At 45.2% G+C, this 21,224-nt stretch overlaps 1 protein-coding gene across 1 annotated transcript; it reads right to left on the bottom strand.

Moving 5' to 3' along the window:
* Nucleotides 1-2,719: 2,719 nt before the first annotated feature.
* Nucleotides 2,720-10,242, bottom strand: LOC132571113 (zinc finger protein 135-like). Its single transcript, XM_060237796.1, has 2 exons — nt 10,143-10,242; nt 2,720-5,437 (listed from the first exon to the last, which is right to left on the bottom strand). The coding sequence occupies exon 2, from the start codon at nt 5,090-5,092 to the stop codon at nt 3,737-3,739; it is 1,356 nt and encodes a 451-aa protein (XP_060093779.1). The 5' UTR covers nt 5,093-5,437; nt 10,143-10,242; the 3' UTR covers nt 2,720-3,736.
* Between the last annotated feature and the right edge of the window lie 10,982 nt (nt 10,243-21,224).

Genomic DNA, 21,224 nt, shown 5'->3' with positions numbered 1-21,224 from the left:
TTCACTCCCTACTTCTGTAGGCAGTCGTTTCGAAATCACTGCGGGGGGTGGAGGGAGAAAGAGAAGAAGGAAGGGCCAATCATGTGATAAAGATGACAGCTCTCAGCACACCTGGAATGCAGCTGTGTCACTGTTCTCCCTTCCCTCCTTTGCCCAGAAAGTGGAAACCGAGACATTTGGAAAATGTGAGTTCCAGCACCCACAGGGTGGGGGAAAACATTTTCTCTGCTTTCCTCCAGGTTAGGGTAAGGATTCTGGGCAGATGCAAGGACTTTACAAGAGTTTACATGGTTTCAACTGTTAGCATGTATAGTATATAGCAGGAGTGTCAAACATGCAGTTAACATGTATAGTATATGCAGGGGTGTCAATCAGGCCCCTAGAAGGCTCCTATCAGGCCCTGGAGCAACTGGCTGCCATCTGCTTCCTTCTCCCTATATCTTGCTTCCTTCTGCATAACAGCATGCTTTGCCAGGCTCTCTCAATCACACAGCAGAGCTACTGAGCCAAGCATCTGTTCCGTCTATTGACTGAGGCTCCTTCCCCCCACCCCAGTCTCTGGGAAGGAAGGAAAGAGCCAGAGCTTCCTTTGCCCAGTTCTCTGGATCCACAGAAGAAATGCAAAGAAAGCACCTTTAAGACCAATGAGTGCTAACGATTTAAATATGTTTTAAGTTTTAAAAAAAACATATTTGTGTTTGTGTTCTTTATGAAATTTATATCTCTGCTACCTAATCTTAAATAGGTACACACACGTCCCAGCCCAACAAGGTCTCATTTATGTCAGATCTGACCCTCATAACAAATGAGTTCGACACCCCTGGTAGGGTACATCCCTATATTTTTAAAGGGGATTGTTGATACAAATACCCCTGGAAAAATACTCTCAGGCCCTGTTCAGACACACAGTATAATCAGATGTCGCTGTTGTTTCCTTCCGGATTTAAAGTGGCAGATCAGACAGCAACATCTGTCTCCTGGTATTAACTCGTGGTAGCCCCCCCCCCCCAAGTCCTTCTTGGAACCGGATTATTTTGTTACCTGCTCCTTTGTGGTGGTTTTTTTTTTTTTAGTTCTCCAGTTTCACCTCATAGTTTTCTTCGTCTGGATAGTTCTGCTGCAATATTAACCAACTTCCAGATGTCTGAAGGCTGTCCCAGAGCAAAAGAAGCCTCAGACATCCGGTTTACGGTCGCGATTTTTTTTTTTACTACTTAGCGATATGTGCCTAACCACGTTTTAACCTACATGCATGCGCATGCGTGCACAATGTGCGCATGCGCACAATACGTGCGTGTGCATAATAGTGGAGGGGGGAAAAGAACTGCATGGTGCCGTCGTGTGGATGGCAGAAGACTGTTTCACTGCGGAGTGATTCGAATTGCAGTATGGCAGTCTGATCGATAATATCCGGAACAAAGATATTCGGAGCAGAACCGGGTCAGTTTAACATGCACTCAACACGCTGTGTGAACAGGGCCTCAGAGAAAAGAGAACACCAGACTCCAAGTTCTTAGATATATGACAATTTATTTGAGTATTAGCTAATATATAAATCTAAACCCTTAAGTCAATAGGAAAAGACTGCAGTGAATACATGTGTGAGTAACCAGTCAGGGTCAGCTTGGGAGGGTGACCACTACGAAATTTTTCCTGTCACCTCCACCCAGTACCTCAGGCACACCAAAGAAAACTCTTGTCAGAAAATAAAATAGGCACCAAGTGTTTTCAAATTTAAACCCAAAAAGCTATTCATTGGAATACAAAAGGCAAGGAAGGGAATGAAAATAATATTAATCAGTTTGATGATGAACAAATCAGTTAGCAGGCAGAAGTTCAACTGAAAAGACAATCTCTGATCACCAGAAATATTGTCAGCCTGAAGTACTATTAAAATTGTAAACTGGCAGAAGATATATAAAATCATTTAACAGGCAGATAATAAATACACAAGCAGTAGGGCTTCCTTAGCCTCAGAAAACACTCTATTCAGAGAAGTTTTATATAGCCCTGTGCTCAGACTTCTTAAATCATAAAAATAAATGGTCACACACTCTTTGTCTCTCAAACACTTCTGACTTGTTGCAGAAATATTTCCTCACAGACTCACTCACTAGCATACAGGCACACCCCAGACCTTAGAGGAGTGGCCAAACTGTAGCTCGGGAGCCACATGTGGCTCTTTTACACATAGTGTGTGGCTCTTGAAGCCCCCACCACCCCATCAGCCACCTTGGAGAATGCATTTGAAGTTAAAGTTGCTTTCTTTCCACTTCTCCCTCCGCCACCACCCATTTATTTTCCTTCCTTCCTGCCTTCTATCTTGCAGTTCTCAAACATCTGATATTCATGTCTTGTGACTCTCAAACATATGGTTTATTCTATGTGGCTCTTAGGTTAAGCAAGTATGGCCACCCCTGCCTTAGAGTAATGCCTCCAGGACTCACATCTCTTGAGTGTTTTCACAAGCCCCTCAATCCTATGTGTCCCACCCAGCTAGAATCCTAGTCTGACTCTTGGGATTCTTTCTTAGCCACAAGAATCTAGTCTTTCTTTCAGTGTGTTTGAGTGTTCTAAACTGGACCAGGAGTCTGCCCTGATGCGCCAACAGATCTCCTCAGAGAGTTTTTCCTCACAGAAAGTGCCTGGTCTTGCCCCCTTCTTTCCAATAACTCTTTCACAGACAGAAACTTTAACTCAATTCTGTCTCCCAAGGAACTCAGCCCACAGCTCCTTCCCAGTGTTGCTTCTCACAACTGAACAGCGTCAGTACCAGGACTGAACTCCTCCAGCACTCAGACTGAATTGAACTCTGAGGTGTTTTCCCCCTGCAAGCCTCTTTGCAAATTGATACATTTTGGTAACCATGGCTGCGGCCCAGCCAAGCAGTGCAAGTTGTTCCCAGCTACCAGGCTAACTACCTGAGTCCATCACAACAGGGGACCCCAACCCCTGGGCCAAGGACCATATATATTCCAACAAATCATATATATTCCAATTGCTCCATCGGATATTGATTCCCAAGTAATAATCGCTGGAGCAAAGGGCATGTTTTTGCCTGGGCCTCTCCCTTTCCCAAAATTGCATGGCTCAGTATTTTTCAAATTTAATAAACCCTCACCAACGTCAAGCTTTTATGTTGGCCAGGCTTAATATATTCCCTTCATTTGTGGCTTCTGGCAGTTATAAGGGTATCTTCTATGAACAGAGACTGTGCAGGTGTGGCAGAGAACCTGACTCTATACGACGTATCTCATTAGATTGCCTGTTGCTTACTCCACACCGATGCCACCTAATCAAACCGCTTCTAACCCCAAATCTTGCCACAAACAGATGGATAGAATTCTTACTAGCTGATCAATGTTCTTCAATCACTGAGCAGGAGATGGAGATCTTGGCTCTAGCAGTGAAAAAGACAGAAATTAAAAGTGGTAAAGGAGTCAGATAGGGGAAGATTATGTTTCTACTGTTCCTAGTCAAGCTTTGATTCTATTTATGTATTGCTATGCTGCTTGTATCAGAGAACTCCTGATGACAGTCTATTTCTATTTTTCCCTCTAATCCCCCTCAGGTTTTGTATTCTTCCCTACTATGCCAATAAAGGTTGTGTGTGTGTGTGGCTCTTCAGCTGAATGTCCTTCCAAACTCAGAGCATTCAAAAGCTTCTCCTGTGTGGTTTCTTTGATGTTGTTGGAGAGTGCTACTCCGATAGAATATCCTTCCATGCTCTGAGCACTCAAGGTTTCTCTCCTGTGTGGGTTCTTTGATGCTGCAGAAGATTTTCATTCTGATTGAATCTCTTTCCACACTCTGAACACTTAAAAGGTTTCTCCCCGGTGTGAGTTCTTTGATGCTTTAGAAGATTGCCACTCTGACTGAATCTCTTTCCACACTCTGAACACTCAAAAGGTTTCTCCCCAGTGTGAGTTCTTTGATGCTTTAGAAGAGTTCCACTCTGGCTGAATCTCTTTCCACACTCTGAACATTCAAAAGGTTTCTCCCCAGTGTGGATTCTTTGATGCTTTAGAAGATGGCCACTCTTGGTGAATCTCTTTTCACATTCTAAGCATTCAAAAGGTTTCTCCCCTGTGTGGCTTCTTTGATGCAGTTGAAGATGGCTACGCTGATTGAATCTCTTTCCACACTCTGAGCATTCAAAAGGTTTCTCCCCGGTGTGGCTTCTTTGATGCAATTGAAGATTGCAACTCTGACTGAATCTCTTTCCACATTCTGAACACTCAAAAGGTTTCTCCCCAGTGTGTGTTCTTTGATGCTTTTGAAGACTTCCACTCAGACTGAATCTCTTTCCACAATCTAAACATTCAAAAGGTTTCTCCCCGGTGTGAGTTCCTTGATGCTTTAGAAGACTTCCACTCTGACTGAATCTCTTTCCACACTCTGAACATTCAAACGGTTTCTCTCCTGTGTGGGTTCTTCGATGCTTTAGAAGACCGCCACTCTCAGTGAATCTCTTTCCACACTCTGAACATTCAAAAGGTTTCTCATCTGTGTGGATTCTTTGATGCTGCTGAATATCTCTACTCAGACTAAATCTCTTTCCCCACTCTGAACACTGAAAAGATTTTTCCTGTCTATGGGTTTCTTGATGCTTTAAAAGACTGCCACTTTCGGTGAATCTTTTCCCACATTCTGAGCATTCAAAAGGTTTTTCCCCTGTATGGATTCTTTGATGCTTTAACAGATTGCCACTCTGATTGAATCTCTTTCCACATTCTGAACATTCAAAAGGTTTCTCCCCGGTGTGTGTTCTTTGATGCTTTAGAAGACTACCACGCACAGTGAATTTCTTTCCACATTCAGAGCATTCCAAAGGTTTCTCATCTGTGTGGATTCTCTGATGCCACTGAACATCTCTACTTTGACTGAATCTCTTTCCACATTCTGAGCATTCAAATGGTTTTTCCCCTGTGTGGTTTTTTTGATGTTGTAGAAGATTGCCACTCTGACTAAATCTCTTTCCACACTCTAAACATTTAAAAGATTTTTCCTTGTCTCCTGAATAAATCCTTTGGTGTTTAATAAGGTCTAATTTCTGTGAGAAACCGTCACCCATAATGTCTCTCTCCTGCATCTGTCTCTTGATGTACAAAGAGCTTTGCCCTACGAAGGAAGCTCTTTTTACACTCCAAAAATGGATGGATCTCCTTTACACTGTGCATTTGCAAATGGATATAATATTGGGTTTTATCTGAGAAGTTCATTCCACACTCCAAGCTTTTGTATGTTTCTTCCACCATGTGAATTACTTCACAAAAATTTCCCGCTTGGCAAGGAATGGGTTCATTCCCCTTCTTGACCACGTGGCTGCCTTTCTGCCACTAAGGTCTGCCTTGATTCTTGAAAGTTCCTCTCACATCTTCACTCTTGACTTCATTGGGCGATAGATGATGCAGCTCCTCAACATCCTCATCCCCTGCTGAAATAAAGAGAAATCCCATTACATCCTGGGAGGGCAAGGAAGGTCCCAAGGACGCCGACTGAAGCTTAATCCAACCAAGACTAAGGTCCTATATATGAGTCGTGGGGGGCTAGTTTTGGGCATCTGGCTCCCCACCCTGGATGGCGCATCTCTTGTGCCAGCTCAGAGGGTGAGGAGTCTGGGTGTGATACTGGATGCCACCCTTTCTATGGAGGCCCAGGTCACAGCTTTTGCACGATCTGCCTTTTACCATCTTTGGTAGGCCAAACAACTAGCACCCTACCTGGTTCCTTGGGACTTAGCTACAGTGATCCATGCAACAGTCACTTCCAGGCTGGACTACTGTAACTCGCTCTACGCAGGCTTGCCCTTAAGGTTGACCCGGAAACTCCAGCTGGTGCAGAATGCGGCAGCACAATTGCTGACTGAATTGCCTGTACAGGCGAGCAGTTGGCCGATGCTGCGCAGTCTGCACTGGCTACCGATCGAGTACCGGATCCGCTTTAAGGTATTAGTACTGACGTGTAAAGCCTTGCGCGGCCTGGGACCGGCATACCTGCGGGACCGTCTCTTCCCGTATGAGCCCCGGAGGTCATTAAGATCAGCCAGTCAACATCTTTTGACCATCCCTGGCCCAAGGGACTGTTTTATTGTATTTATTGATTGTTGTATTGTTGGTTTTTAATTGTTTTAACATGTTGGAATCCGCCCTGAGCCCATTATGGGAAAGGGCGGACTATAAATTTACAGAAATCATCATCTCTGGGAATGCAGTAGGAAAAGACTGATGGCCCTTTGGCCACATACAGCTTGGCTGATCTAAACTAAACACCCCTCACCCACTCACGCATCTTTCTTCAGAATATCCAGTATTGAAGGATACCCCAACTCTGAAGACCCACTGCTAAGCTTAGGCCTAGAAGGAGCTTCTAAGCCTCCAGATTTCAGGTTCCAGAAGGCATCCTTCCCTCCTAACCCAGCGGGCTTCATAATTCCACCGAACCAAGAGTTGGCAAGAAGAAAAGCAGAACCTCTGCATTCGTATTCCTTCGACATAACTGTGAAGGATACCCACCCTTTCTATGGAGGCCCAGCTCGTTAGAGAAGGAAATACCCTCCTGTGAGGCAAAGACCCTGATTTGTGGCCTGGGACTTGCTTACCTCCGGGACTGCCTTTCTCCACATGAGCCTCAGAAAGCACTATGATCAAGCTCACAAAACCTCTTAACGACCTCTGGCCAAAGGATGCTCAGCTGTGCACCACCACGGCAAGAGCCTTTTTGGTGGCAGCCCCTACTCTCTGGAATGCTCTCCCGGAAAACATCAGGGCCCTGCGGGACTTGCCACAATTCCACAGAACCTGCAAGACTGTTTAAGCAGGCGTTTAACAACTAATGGAGGCGTCCAGTATCTCACCGCCACCACAGCATGAATATCTTAATGTGACCCAAACAGAAATTCAAGGCTCTCAATAACATCCAACTACATCACAGTAAACAGCGCTAACCAAGAAGTAATAATAACGTAATCTAGGGATTAAAGAATTGTATACGCTGAGATGTTTTAATAATTTATTGTGATTTTATTGTATTGTAATTTTATGTTGTTTTAATTGATGTTAGCTGCCCTGAGCCTGTCAGGGGAGGGCGGGATACAAATATAATAAAATAAAATAAATTTTCTCCCAGGGGTTAATGTGGATATTAGGCCAGAATGTAGGACCAGAACCAAAGGGTTGAAATTAAAGCAAGAGAGTTTCCGGCTCAACATTAGGAAGAACTTCCTGACCTTTAGAGCGATTCCTCAGTGGAACAGGCTTCCTCGGGCGGTGGTGGGCTCTCCTTCCTTGGAGGTTTTTCAACAGAGGCTAGATGGCCACCTGACAGCAATGCAGATCCTGTGAATTTAGGGGGAGGTGTTTGTGAGTTTCCTACATTGTGTAGGGGGTTGAACTAGATGACCTTGGAGGAAGGATAGGCTGAGAGACAGCAGCTCTGAGGAAACTAGTAGGAGAAATCTCCCCTCACCAAAGATCAACAGGACAATAAGTGAAAATGATGCCCTTAAATGTTTTGGGGGCATTTTCTTCTCCTCAAACTACCTGGGAGTCACAGGATTGGTGGAGCTCCCAGCTTGCCAAATCTCCTGTTTCTTGAATGGAGGCTGAAAGCCTGGAAACGGGCAGCTGAAGGTTTTCCTGGCCTGGAGGTGAATGATCAGCTGATAATTGTACAAATCAAAGGGTTGTTGAAGGGACAGTTTAACCACTAAGAAGAGAGTCAAGGAGGACTTGAGTGGGGGAGAATTGTGGCTGAGAGTCTGTTTGGTGTAGTGGTTAAGTACGCAGACTCTTATCTGGGAGAACCCGGTTTGATTCCCCACTCCTCCACCTGCAGCTGCTGGAATAGCCTTTAGTCAGCCATAGCTCTCATAGGTGTTGTTCTTGAAAGGGCAGCTTCTGAGAGAGCTCTCTCCACCCCACCTACCTCACAGGGTGTCTGTTGTGGGGGATGCCCACATTGGCATCCAGCTTCTCTCCCATCCAGAACTCTTAAGAGAAAACTCTTACTCTGTGCTTCATCCCTCAGATGAGGAGCCTGCAATGAAACCCTCTAGCTCAGGGATGGGCAAATTTGCTTTATGTAAGAGCCACACAGAAGAAATGTCAGATGTTTGAGAGCCACAAATCAAGAAGGAAGGAAGGAAAATAGACGGGGAGGGAGAGGTGGAAAGAAAGCAACTTTAACGTTAAATGCCTTCTCCAAGCTGCTGGATGGTTTGGCTTAGAAAAGTTATTTAAAGAGACAAATACTTTCTCCAAGCCAGCTGACAGGGCAGTGGGTGCTTTTGAGAGCCACACACCATGTGTGAAAGAGCCACATGTGGCTCCTGAGCCACAGTTTGGCCACCCCTGCTCCACAAATCTCACCCTTCTCTACACACACAGACTTCTTTTTAAAAAGAGTATCTGGGGGGGGGGGGCATCACCAATAGTGGGAGGCAGGTCTCCTCCCCTTGTGATTCCAGGCGGCCATTTTGACTCTCCTGCCATTTCAGGCTTCCTTCCTAGAAAAGAACCATTGGTCAATTCGGGATGCAGGTGGTTCACATTTAGGAGCACATATTTCCTCAAAGGCTTTCCCCAAAAGGCAAAAAGAAGTGACTGAGGACTTAATCTAGGTCATTTCATGTAGCCTGGGGGTGGGGGTTCAGAAAAGGAGGAGGGGCTCTAACTTCTTCCTGAGTCTCTCTGGGACAATCTGGTGATGTATGGGGAAGCACTGGTTTTACGGGTTCCCCTTATGCAGAGTGGTAAAGCTGAAGTACTGCAGTCGGAGCCTTCTGCTCACGACCTGAGTTCGATCCCAGCGGAAGCTGGTTCAGGTAGCCGGCTCCAGGTTGACTCAGCCTTCCATCCTTCCGAGGTCAGTAAAATGAGTCCCCAGCTTGCTGGGGGGAAAGTGTAGAGGACTGTGGAAGGTAATGGCAAACCACCCCGTAAAAAGGTCTGCTGTGGGGCTGCCTGGATGAACAAGGGCAGGGGGAGGCTGTGAATCACCGTGAGAACAACCTATGGGGAGGAAGCACCAACCAAAAATGCCTGGCAGATGAAGCGGCCAATCAGCTTCTATGATGGCCCCCAGTTGGTCACTCCTGTGATGGACGGATGGAGAAAATAGGATAGGATAGGACAGGACAGACAGACAGAGGGATGGATGGTTGGATGGATAGATAGGATAGATAGATGGATGGACGGATGGATAGATAAGATGGACGGATGGATGGATAGATAGGATGGACGGATAGATAGGATAGATGGATGGATGGATAGATAGGATGGACGGATGTATGGATGGTTGGGTGGATAGATAGGATGGACGGATGGATAGATAGGATAGATGGATGGATGGAGGAAGGGATAGACGGATGGATAGGATGGGCGGATGGATAGATAGGATGGGCGGATGGATAGATGGATGGATAGAGGGATGGATGGGTGGACGGATGGATAGATAGAATAGACAGATGGATGTATGGTTGAATAGATGGATAGATAGGACAGATAGAGGGATGGATGGATAGATAGATGGATAGAGGGATGAAGAAGAAGAATTGAAGATTTATACCCCACCCTTCTCCCTGAATTAGAGACTCAGAGCGGCTTACAATCTCCTATATCTTCTCCCCCCACAACAGACACCCTGTGAGGTGGGTGGGGCTGAGAGGTCTCTCACAGCAGCTGCCCTTTCAAGGACAACTCTTGCCAGAGCTATGGCTGACCCAAGGCCATTCCAGCAGGTGCAAGTGGAGGAGTGGGGAATCAAACCTGGTTCTCCCAGATAAGAGTCCACACACTTAACCACTACACCAAACTGGCTCTCTGGATGGATGGGTAGGACAGATAGATAGGACAGATAGATGGATAGAGGGATGGATGGATGGATGGAGAGAGAGAGGGGGGGGGGTGAGCTATCCCAGAAGTCCTGGAAATGACCTGCTGATGACCTCAGTCCCTTTGCCTTGGAAGAGCAGATGAGAGAACACCCGGAGGTATCTGGCTCCACCTTTTTTCTCAAGGGAAGAGTTTTTTTTAGAAACAGATACTTATGTTTTAAAATTATTTAATCCCAACTCCCCACCAAAAACACACAGACGGCAGCATTTCTCTCCTCCAGGATTGAAAAGCTTATCCCCGACTTACTTGTGAGTAAACCTTCCCAGGATCCGGCTGCAACGCTTTTGCCTGCTGTTGCACCCCTGAAGCCTTCCCTGTTTTCTCCCGCGATGCAATTGCAAAGCCCCACACCCGGAAATGATCCTCCTCTGTTTACTTCTCGTTCCTTGCTCGGCCTCTCTAGCAGCCAACTCTGTGGTTTAACCCCTTCAGTGCTGCAGACAAAGGAAAAGAGCTTCTTGCCCTTCACATGAGGAACAGTGCTTCCATCCAGACTAACTGGAGTGGACTTCAGCCAGACTGTTGTTGTCAGAGGTGCCCTATGCAGCTCGGTGGGATTGCTCTGGAGTAACTCCGCACAGGGTTGCATTCCTGGGGAATCCCAGGCTATTCAGCCATCTCAGAAAATGCCACGGTTGGGAAGAAGAAAGAATATTAAGGCAAACTCACACCAAGCAATCCGAAGCAGGTCTGATCCGAATCTTCCTCAGCCTATTGAATGCGGCTTATTCCCAGGAAAGTGGTTTTAGGATTACATTGGAAGTCTTTGTTCCCTGTTTCTCAGAACAAAATGCCAGCTAGTTAGTTCACTCACTGTCACTTCCTTCAGATTGTTGTGATTCTTCCCTGCCAACAGGGTAGCCATCCTTCTGATTTGGGATGTTCCTTGAAACTTAAGAACAGAAGAAGAGCCCTGCTGGATCTGACCAGTAGTCCATCTAGTCCAGGGGTGGCCAAGTTTGGGAGCCACATGAGGCTCTTTTACACATATTGTGTGGCTCTCAAAGCCCCCACCGCCCCTTTCGGCCAGCTTGGAGAAGGCATTTTTCACTTTAAATCACTTTGCCAAGCCAAGCCAGCCAGTGGCTTGGAGAATGTATTTAAAGTTAAAGTTGTTTCTTTCCATCTCTCCTTCCCCCATTATTTGCTCTCCTTCCTTCCTCCTGGCTCTCAAACATCTGATGTTCATGTCCTGCGGCTCTCAGACAACTGGCATTTATTCTGTGTGGCTCTTGTGCTAATCAAGTTTGGCCACCCCTGATTTAGTGCAGCCTCCTGTCTCACAGAGCAGCCAACCAGTTCCTCTGGAGGGCCAACAACGGGGCAGAGAGGCTGAAGCCTACCTCAGATGTTGCCTCCTGGCACTGTGGTTCAGAGACTGACTGCGTCTGAAAGTGGTGGTTCCCCTTTAGACACCACTGAGAAACCTATCTTCCACGAATCTATCTCATTTCCTGTCTGTGCCTTTGGCGATCACTACATCCTCTGGCAGCAAATCCCACATGTTGATCACTTCCTTTCTAAAGGTGTATTTCCTTTAGTTAGACCTGAATCGAGTGCCTGTCGGTTTCATTGTTTACCTTTGAGTTCTAATATTGTGGAAGGAAAACTTTGTCATCTCTCTCCACCCCATACATTATTTTGTAAACCTCTCTTCTTTCCCCCCCTCTTAATTGGTCTCTTTTCTAAACTGAAAAGTCCCAGATTATTTGGTCTTTTTAAAATGTGTGTGCGTGCATGCATGTGCATCTGGAAGTCATGGCGATCTCTGGTGATTGACCCACTACTGGAGACATGGAGGATATGCAGAATATGCTGAATAAAGGCTGTTCCTGCCTCCAGGCTCTGGTATTCCAAGGAGGTCTCCCATCCAAAGTCCCAGATTTTTCAGATTTTCCTCATCGGGAAGGTGCTCCAACCCCCTCCTCCTCTTGGTTGCCCTTTTTTGTACTTTTTCCAGGTCTGCGGTGTCTTTCCTGAGAAATAAAGTGATCAAAACGGCGCACAAGTGTTCCAAATGAAGCTGCACCATAGATCTATACAGGGGCATGGCAATAGTGGCTGTTTTATTCTCAATCACTCTCTTGAAGCTGGGATTTTTTTTTTGTCCCAATGAGCAGCACCTTCTACTTAGTAACATTGAACTTGGTTCACCACATTGTCACTGAGTCACCCTGCTTGTGGAAATCCTTCTGGAGCTCATTGCACGTTCCTGAACAGTTTTGCAAATTGAGTCACCACACTATTCACTCCTTAGTCAAGATTACTGAAGAATAAATTGAAGTAGGACCTACCCTAATACGACTTCTTGGGGGACCCCGCTGTTTAAACTTCCCTCCATGGAGACAGATGAAGATGAGGGGCCACGGTAGTCTTTCTGTAGCAGCAGAACAGAGTAAGAATCCAGTAGCACCTGAAAGGCTAAGCTTATATCCTACAATGAATTTTGTAAGTCTCTAAGGTACTACTGGACTCTTCCTCTCCCCTCCACTGTGAGAAGACGATGACCGCAGATTTATACCCCGCCCTTCTCTCTGAATCAAGAGTTTCAGAGCAGCTTACAATCTCCTTTATCTCCTTCCCCCACAACACTGTGAGGTAGGTGGGGCTGAGGAAGCTCTCCCAGAAGCTGCCCTTTCAAGGACAACTCCTACGAAAGCTATGGCTGGCCCAAGGCCATTCCAGCAGCTGCAAGTGGAGGAGTGGGGAATCAAAACCCGGTTCTCCCAGATAAGAGTCCGCGACTCCGCGCACTTAACCACTGTAGCAAACTGGCCAATAGTCAAGACAATAACAAAAAACCGTTACAACAACTATTGCATAAAACAACTACATCAATACAGGTGCTATGATGATACTATATTAATGTATTAATTGTGGCAAAGCACAGCAGATCTTCATATAGTCGTAACTGTTACATCCAGATATTCCAGATGGACATAGGATCCAGGTCCATGCTTCAAGTAGGGTTGCCAAGTCAAATTCAATAAATATCTGGGGACTTTGGGGGTGGAGCCAGGAGACATTAGGGGTTGAGCCAAGATCAAGGCTGTGACAAGCATAATTGAACTCCAAAGGGAGTTCTGGCCACCTTTTCAATCCCTTCCTTCCATAGGAAATAATGAAGGATAGGGGCACCTTCTTTGGGGGCTCATAGAATTGGACCCCCTGATCCAAACGTTTTGAAACTTGGGGGGGTATTTTGGGGAGAGGCACTAGATGCTATACTGAAAATTTGGTGCATCTACCCCAAAAAACAGCCCCCCCCAGAGCCCCAGATACCTGTGGATCAATTCTCCATGATTTTCTATGGGACCCTCCCCCCCCCCCCCCAACACACACTGATTTGGTGCCCTAGTGAGAAGAACCGGACCATAAAGGTTATAAATAAATTATGCCTCAGTTGAAGTTGGGAGCAAAGGTGATCTTGACCTACCCCAGTTCTTAAAGTCCAGGCAATACCTTTTCTCTTCCAAAACTGAAGGACCAGATGGGGAAGACTCAGTTCTTCCTACATACTACTTGGATTTGCTCTCTCATAACACACACCCCACAGTGGCATAACTGTTACATCCAGTTTGGTGAGAGCCAGTTTGCTGTAGTGGTTAAGTGCACAGACGCTTATCTGGGAGAACCAGGTTTGATTCCTCACTCCTCCACTTGCACCTGCTGGAATGGCCTTGGGTCAGCCATAGCTCTCGTAGGAGTTGTCCTTGAAAGGGCAGCTGCTGTAAGAGCTCAGCCCCACCTACTTCACAGGGTGCCTATTGTGGGGGAGGGGGGGTAAAGGAGATTGTGTGACTGCTCTGAGACTTTGAAATTCAGAGTATAGGGTGGAATATAAATCCAATATCATCTTCTCTTCAGGAAAAACACTCACTCAGTGCTTCAGCCCTAAGATGAGGAGCCTGCAATGAAAGCCACTAGCCCCACTCCTTCAGCCCCATCAATCTCACCACCTCCACACACCCTCACTGCTTTCTAAAAAGAGTATCTGGGGGAACATCCCAATAGTGAGAGGCAGGTTCTTGACCCCCCCCCACCCTCCGCCTTGTGATTCCAGGCAGCCATTTTGACCATCCTGCCATTTCAGGCCTCCTTGCCAGAAAGGTCAATTCAGGATGCAGGTTGTTTACATTTAGGAGCACATATTTCCTCAAAGGCTTTCCCAAAAAGGCAAAAAGAAGGGACTCAGGACTTACTCTATGTCATTTCTGGCACAGGTAGCCTGGAAGTTAGGGTTCAGAGAAGGAGGAGGGAATCTAACTTCTCTTTCTTGAATCTCTCTGGGACAATCTGGGAGCACGTGAGGAAGACAACTGGGATTGGGGAATTCATGTCTCACGTTTACTGCCAACCCCAAGGATATCGTTCCTTTCCCACAAAACTGGATTTAGTTGGGGAGCTTGATCCCTTTCAACTTACTGAGTTGCTGAGCTGGAGGGGACACAATCTGTTCCTTTCAACCCGAATTAATCTCATTGCCAGAACTCTTTTGAGTTTCATAGAGGTGAGACCCAGAAAAGATTGCAGGAGACTGCCCCTCTCCTGAACTCCTTGGCAAATAAAAATATTTGTAAATTGAGGATGCCGGCTGCTCACACTATTTCTACACCTGTAGTAGAGAGGATGTAGATATCTGCTATCCTTGACTTTTTCTTGACAGCATTTGGAAAATAGATATGTTTCTGCCAGTTTTGCAGATGTCCGAAAGAGCTACCTTGGCAGATATACGGAAGTAGGGCACCCACTAAAAAGGCCCTCTTTTGCATAGTGCTTTTGGAGCATTTCTGAGCTGCCAACACCTGGGCATTCAGAAACAGCTGTAGGAAAGGTTCACCTTCATGTGGATTATCTGAGAAACAGGAAGGCTGGATCTCTGCCTCAAACTCTTGTTACACAGTGAGAATTTATGGGGTTCCTCCCCTGTGCTGATTCCTTGATAATTAAGGAGATATGGGCTGGCCTTTACTCTCCTTCCACCCTCAGAACACCACCTTTCTTTCTTCCCTGTGAGATCTACTTGAGCTCTTTCCTCAGTCCAACTATTTCTATTTGTAATGGGAAAAGCCTCAAGGGAGTTATTTCTTTTGCTTAGAGTAGGGTACTCACTGCCATCGCCTGCTCATTTTAGGGGTTCCCATGAGAGGAAGAGCACTCACCTTTTTTCCTTCTTGTTCTGAGGCTTGGTCTCAAGGTATCCGGCTACCAAGTGCCTGGTTGCCATTGGGACCAAATACTGTCTTAGGGTTCCCTTGGAGAGATGGCCATGGGCACATTGAGTACTTCTCTCCTCCCTGGGAGTCCCTCTTGCAAAATAATGTATCCAAAATGGCTGGGCAAACAATGTGGTACAGAGAGCCACTACCTGCATCAAAGGATTAGAATATTTATTCAAAAGGAAACGTTTGCAACCATACATTTAGCTTCAGCAAAGAAAAGAACAATGGAAATTTGGTCAGAAATACATCCTTCTTTCCCTGGCTAGATGTTTACAACCATACATTTACCTCAGCACCAGATCAGTAAACAACAGAACAAAAGAAATTTGGTCAGAAATGCATCCTTCTTTCCTAGGTAGATGTTACAAGGACTAGAGCAGGCATTTAAAGCTTACAAAGTGGCAAGATTGTTGGCCCATTTTACTTGAACACTTGTACGGTCTGACAGAAAATGGCTGCTGTTGAGACAGCTCAGCATGAACATAAGAACATAAGAGAAGCCATGTTGGATCAGGCCAGTGGCCCATCAAGTTCAACATTCTGTGTCACACAGTGGCAAAAAATTTTATATACACACATACACTGTGGCTAATAGCCACTGATGTAAGCCAAAATGCCCTCAAAACGAGGTTGGGGAATTAGTTTAATGGGCACTTGGCTTTAATAGGAATCTTTTTATCAATGTATACCAGGCTCAACCATTCAGAGAGTGATGCTCAATAAACTGGACTCTAATAAAAACCAATTGTAATTTATTTAGAATAATAGTTCTTTCACACAAGATAAAAATGCAAAACAATCACACATTCACACAGGTCTATAGAAATATAGATAGATCGATAGGGGTACATATAAGGACAAACAGACAGGGTGATACTACCTCTCGCAGACTCCAAGGAAGACTCCGATGGCGACGAATGAGGGAATGGGGGAGGACCCGAAACTGATCAGGAATCGGGGATGTATCTATACAGCGGGATATGGGGGTTGCTGAATAGAGAGCACACCTGTGGGTAGCTAGTCCACAGGTTATATAGAGTCACCCACGTCCCGAGGGGATGGGAGGTGACTGGGAGGGGAGATGGGTGGTTCCGCTGATGACCACGAAGGCTGGACATCGGCTTGACCAATGGTGATTCTTTGGCGACACCTGATTGGGTGTATGCTTCAACCAATGAACATCACCTTCATCCTGGGCATCCTGGAAACTTCCAAGTTGCGACAGGGCCTGGGGCGGCTCCAGTGGTATCAGTATGGAAATGGCTGGGTGATTGGGATGAGATGGGATTATCTGGGAATGTGACAATAGGGAATCAGATATGGACCTAGGTATCCCCGGTGTAGACAAAGGGCTTGGATGTGGCAGGAGAGATCCTTCCTCTTTCTCATCATCTCCTGGGTAAGAACTGCTGTGCAGGATATTACTGAGCAATTAGGATCAACAGTCGAGCTATTAATCCATTCATAAAACAGATAGGTTGCTTGCGGGCTAGGAATGACTCAAGGTGTGTACGTGAGGTTCCCACTAAGAAGGAATGAAGCCCAACCAGGCAGGAAGATGGCTACAAGTGGTGTTAGCGAAACACAGTGGCTTCCATGCTTAGCGCTTCAACACCAATCGCCTGGACAGCTCTGTGGCGGCGCAGCCTCCTCCTCACCATGGCGGACTCCACGCAGTAGCGGGGAAACGTCCGTGTGCGTCTGCAAGCACTCTGTGCCTGTTTAAAACACTTATGCACTTAGGCGGTTTGTACACATGAGTCCCGTTTAGTTCCTGGATAGCTTTGCTCGCACTCTCTGGCCAGACAGGTGCAAGCTCACTTCTCCATGCGCCCTGGCAACCATGTTTGTGACTATGATATTGGGGAAAGAGGGGTCATTTTCTCACACTGATGGACCTGTGCTCCATATTTTTATCTAAACCCTTCTTGAAGGTGGCTATACTTGTGGCCGCCACCACCTCCTGTGGCAGTGAATTCCACATGTTAATCACCCTTTGGGTGAAGAAGTACTTCCTTTTATCCGTTTTAACTTGTCTGCTCAGCAATTTCATCGAATGCCCACGAGTTCTTGTATTGTGAGAAAGGGAGAAAAGTACTTCTTTCTCTACTTTCTCCATCCCATGCATTATCTTGTAAACCTCTATCATGTCACCCCGCAGTCAACGTTTCTCCAAGCTAAAGAGTCCCAAGCATTTCAACCTTTCTTCATAGGGAAAGTGCTCCAGACCTTTAATCATTCTAGTTGCCCTTCTCTGGACTTTCTCCAATGCTATAATATCCTTTTTGAGGTGCGGCGACCAGAACTGCACACAGTACTCCAAATGTGACCGCACCATCGATTTATACAGGGGCATTATGATACTGGCTGATTTGTTTTCAATTCCCTTCCTAATAATTCCCAGCATGGTGTTGGCCTTTTTTATTGCAAACGCACACTGTCTTGACATTTTCAGTGAGTTATCTACCACGACCCCAAGATCTCTCTCTTGGTCAGTCTCTGCCAGTTCACACCCCATCAACTTGTATTTGTAGCTGGGATTCTTGGCCCCAATGTGCATTACTTTGCACTTGGCCACATTGAACCGCATCTGCCACGTTGACGCCCACTCACCCAGCCTCAACAGATCCCTTTGGAGTTCCTCACAATCCTCTCTGGTTCTCACCACCCTGAACAATTTAGTGTCATCCGCAAACTTGGCCACTTCACTGCTCACTCCCAACTCTAAATCATTTATGAACAAGTTAAAGAGCATGGGACCCAGTACCGAGCCCTGCGGCACCCCACTGCTTACCGTCCTCCACTGCGAAGACTGCCCATTTATACTCACTCTCTGCTTCCTATTACTCAGCCAGTTTTTGATCCACAAGAGGACCTGTCCTTTTACTCCATGATTCTCAAGCTTTCTAAGGAGCCTTTGATGAGGAACTTTATCAAAAGCTTTCTGGAAGTCAAGGTAAACAACATCTATTGGGTCTCCTTTGTCCACATGTTTGTTCACCCCCTCAAAGAAATGTAACAGATTAGTGAGGCAAGATCTTCCCTTGCAGAACCCATGCTGAGTCTTCCTCAATAACCCGTGTTCATCAATGTGCCTACTCATTCTGTCCTTGATAATGGTTTCTACCAACTTTCCCGGTATTGAAGTCAGACTGACTGGCCTGTAATTTCCCGGGTCTCCTCTGGAACCTTTTTTAAAGATGGGGGTGACATTTGCTACCTTCCAGTCCTCAGGAACGGAGGCAGATTTCAATGAAAGATTACAGATTTTTGTTAGAAGATCCACAAGTTCAACTTTGAGTTGAATTCTGGTACCCAGTTCCTTCAAGTTAGGGTAAGGATTCTGGGTAGATACAAGGACTTTACAAGTGTTTATATGGTTTCAACCCTTTCTATGGTCTGAGGTTGTCTTTTAGATGTGAAATAAGAGGAAAGCTCTTTTCACAAGTTACCGGGAGAACAGTGGCGGCACAGTGATAAGCAGAACGGAAAAAACAACTGTGCCTGAAGAAAACTTTCCACACAATTTAAATAGAAATATCAAAAATTTCTTAATAGTGTACTATCACAGAAAATAATCAGTCATATAAGTACATACAACCATACAAGCAGCGTCTCTTAAGGCAAAAGTCAATTCTCCTGTGTGACTCCTAAGTTTTTTCTCCTCACTAAAAAAAGTCATGGAAGATCCAAAATTCAAATCATGAAGAGGAGTCTTTCCACAGTGTTCGGCTCAAAAGGATAATTTTCCTTCACGTGATCGCCAGCTTAAAGATCCACGTTTCGCTGATTGAAGCTTTTTTCACAAACCGAACAAAATATTTACTCTAGAAAGTCGCTTGCACTCACCAATTTCTCAAAGCATTCTTCTCAAATGACCAAATCTGATGGTTATGCCCCAAATTACACTCAAAATCAGTTCCTATTCTATATGCCGACGATGCAGTTGTTAATCCCTTACTAAAGCGGGACAACGCACTGTTTATCAGTTTTCATTTCATATTGTGCCCAGAATTCCCTATCTATCAATAATGACAAGACTAAAATTTTGCTGTTTTCCAAATCATGAAAGTGGCATGCTTGGAAAATTAATGGAAGAACTATTGATCATGTTCATTTTCACTACAACTTAAAATGGTCCATGCATCGTGACCGAGTCCTTCTCCTGGCTAAGAATAAGCTGTGTTCATTAATTTGCTTTCATTATCAAAAAGGTAATCAATTTATCCTGGCTGCTTTATGGATTTTTCGTACCACCATATTCCCTCAGTTACTCTACAGGATCCCTGTGTGGTTCCAATGCATGAACAAAAATGTTGCAAAAATCAAAGCATCTTTTCTATGCCTTATCTTAGGTGTCCCTAACGAGGTGTGCTATTTCACCCTGTGTGTCAAATTGGGCCTTCACACAGTGGAATCTAGAGTTTGGACTACCGCAATCAAATACTGGCTTCATCTCTATTTTCACTCTCCACCCAATAGTCTAATCTCTTTCTTATCCATAGATTTTTTTATGCCGAAATGGCTTTGATTAGTACTTGGAAAAAACAAGTCATTTGACATTGACTTAAAACCCACTGACAAATTCCAATGTATCGTATATATTCCAATTGCTGCATAAAAAAGGGTTCTTTTCTTATGTTCAGAGTAAGAAAAAGAGCAAGGACATGGTAGGCCCATTGCGAGGGCAAGAAAATGAAATTGTAACAGGTAATGAAGAGAGGGTGGAACTGCTCAATTCCAACTTTTCCTCAGTCTTCCCTTCTGAGGGGAATGGTGCTCAACATGGCAACAACAGATCAGCGTAGGGGTAGTACATAAACACCTAGTTTCTTTAAATGAAACTAAGTCCTCAGGGCCAGATGAATTGCATCCAAGGGTTCTAAAAGAGCTTGCAGATGTAATTTCTGAGGCTCTGGCTATTATTTTTGAGAATTCTTGGAGAACAGGAGAGGTGCCGGAAGAATGGAGGCAGGCAAATGTTGTCCACATCTTCAAGAAGGGGAAAAAAGACAATCCAGGTAACTACCACCCGTCAGCTTGATGTCTATACCTGGAAAAGTTTTAGAACAAATCATCAAAAAGTTGGTCCTGGAACATTTAGAAAGAATGAATGTGATTACATGGTTTTCTCAAGAACAAGTCATGTCAGACTAACCTGATCTCTTTTTTTGAGAAAGTGACTACGTTGCTGAATCAGGGGAATGCTGTAGACATCGTTTATCTTGATTTCAGTAAGGCTTCTGATAAGGTTCCACATACTATCCTTGTTGACAAGTTGGTAAAATGTGGTTTGGATCCTGTTACCGTTAGGTGGATCTGTAACTGGCTGACAGATTGCACCCAAAGAGTGCTTGTGAATGGTTCCTTATCCTCTTGGAGAGGAGTGACATGTGAAATGCTTCAGGAATCTGTCCTGGGACCTGTTTTGTTCAACATCTTTATCAATGATTTGGATGAAAGAATAGAGGGAATGCTTCTTAAATTTGCTGATGATACTAAATTGGGAGGGGTTGCAAACACAGAAGATGACAGAAACAGTATACAGGATGACCTTGACAGGCTGGAAAACTGGGCTAAAACCAATAAAATGAATTTTAACAGGGATAAATGTAAAGTTCTGCATTTAGGTAGGAAAAATCCAATGCATGGTTATAGGATGCAGGAGACTTGTCTTAGCAATAGTATGTGCGAAAAGGATCTAGAGGTCTTAGTGGATCATACTCTGAACATGAGTCAACAGTGTGATGCGGTGGCTAAAAAGGCAAATGCAATTTTGAGCTGTATCAACAGAAGTATAGTGTCCAGATCACGTGATGTGATGGTATTGCTTTACTCAGCTCTGGAAAGACCTCATCTGGAGTATTGTGTTCATTTTTGGGCACCACAATTTAAGGATACAGACAAGGTGGAATGGGTCCAGTGGAGGGCGACGAAGATGGTGAGGGGTCTGGAGACCAAGTCCTATGAGGAAAGGTTGAAGGAGCTGGGGATGTTTAGCCTGGAGAGGAGGCAGCTGAGAGGTGATATGATCACCGTCTCAAGTACTTGAAGGGCTGTCATCTAGAGGATGGTGTGGAATTGTTTTCTGTGGCCCCAGAAGGTA

This window comes from Heteronotia binoei, chromosome 5 (genome assembly GCF_032191835.1).
Source record: "Heteronotia binoei isolate CCM8104 ecotype False Entrance Well chromosome 5, APGP_CSIRO_Hbin_v1, whole genome shotgun sequence".
Lineage (NCBI taxonomy): Eukaryota > Metazoa > Chordata > Lepidosauria > Squamata > Gekkonidae > Heteronotia > Heteronotia binoei.
The sequence above is the reverse complement of the archived record's forward strand: the minus strand, read 5'-3'. Positions and strand labels throughout refer to the sequence as shown.

Coding starts and splice junctions, on each gene's coding strand:
- LOC132571113 (XM_060237796.1), bottom strand. CDS start 5,092: ATGCAGGAGAGAGACATTATGGGTGACGGTTTCTCACAGAAATTAGAC.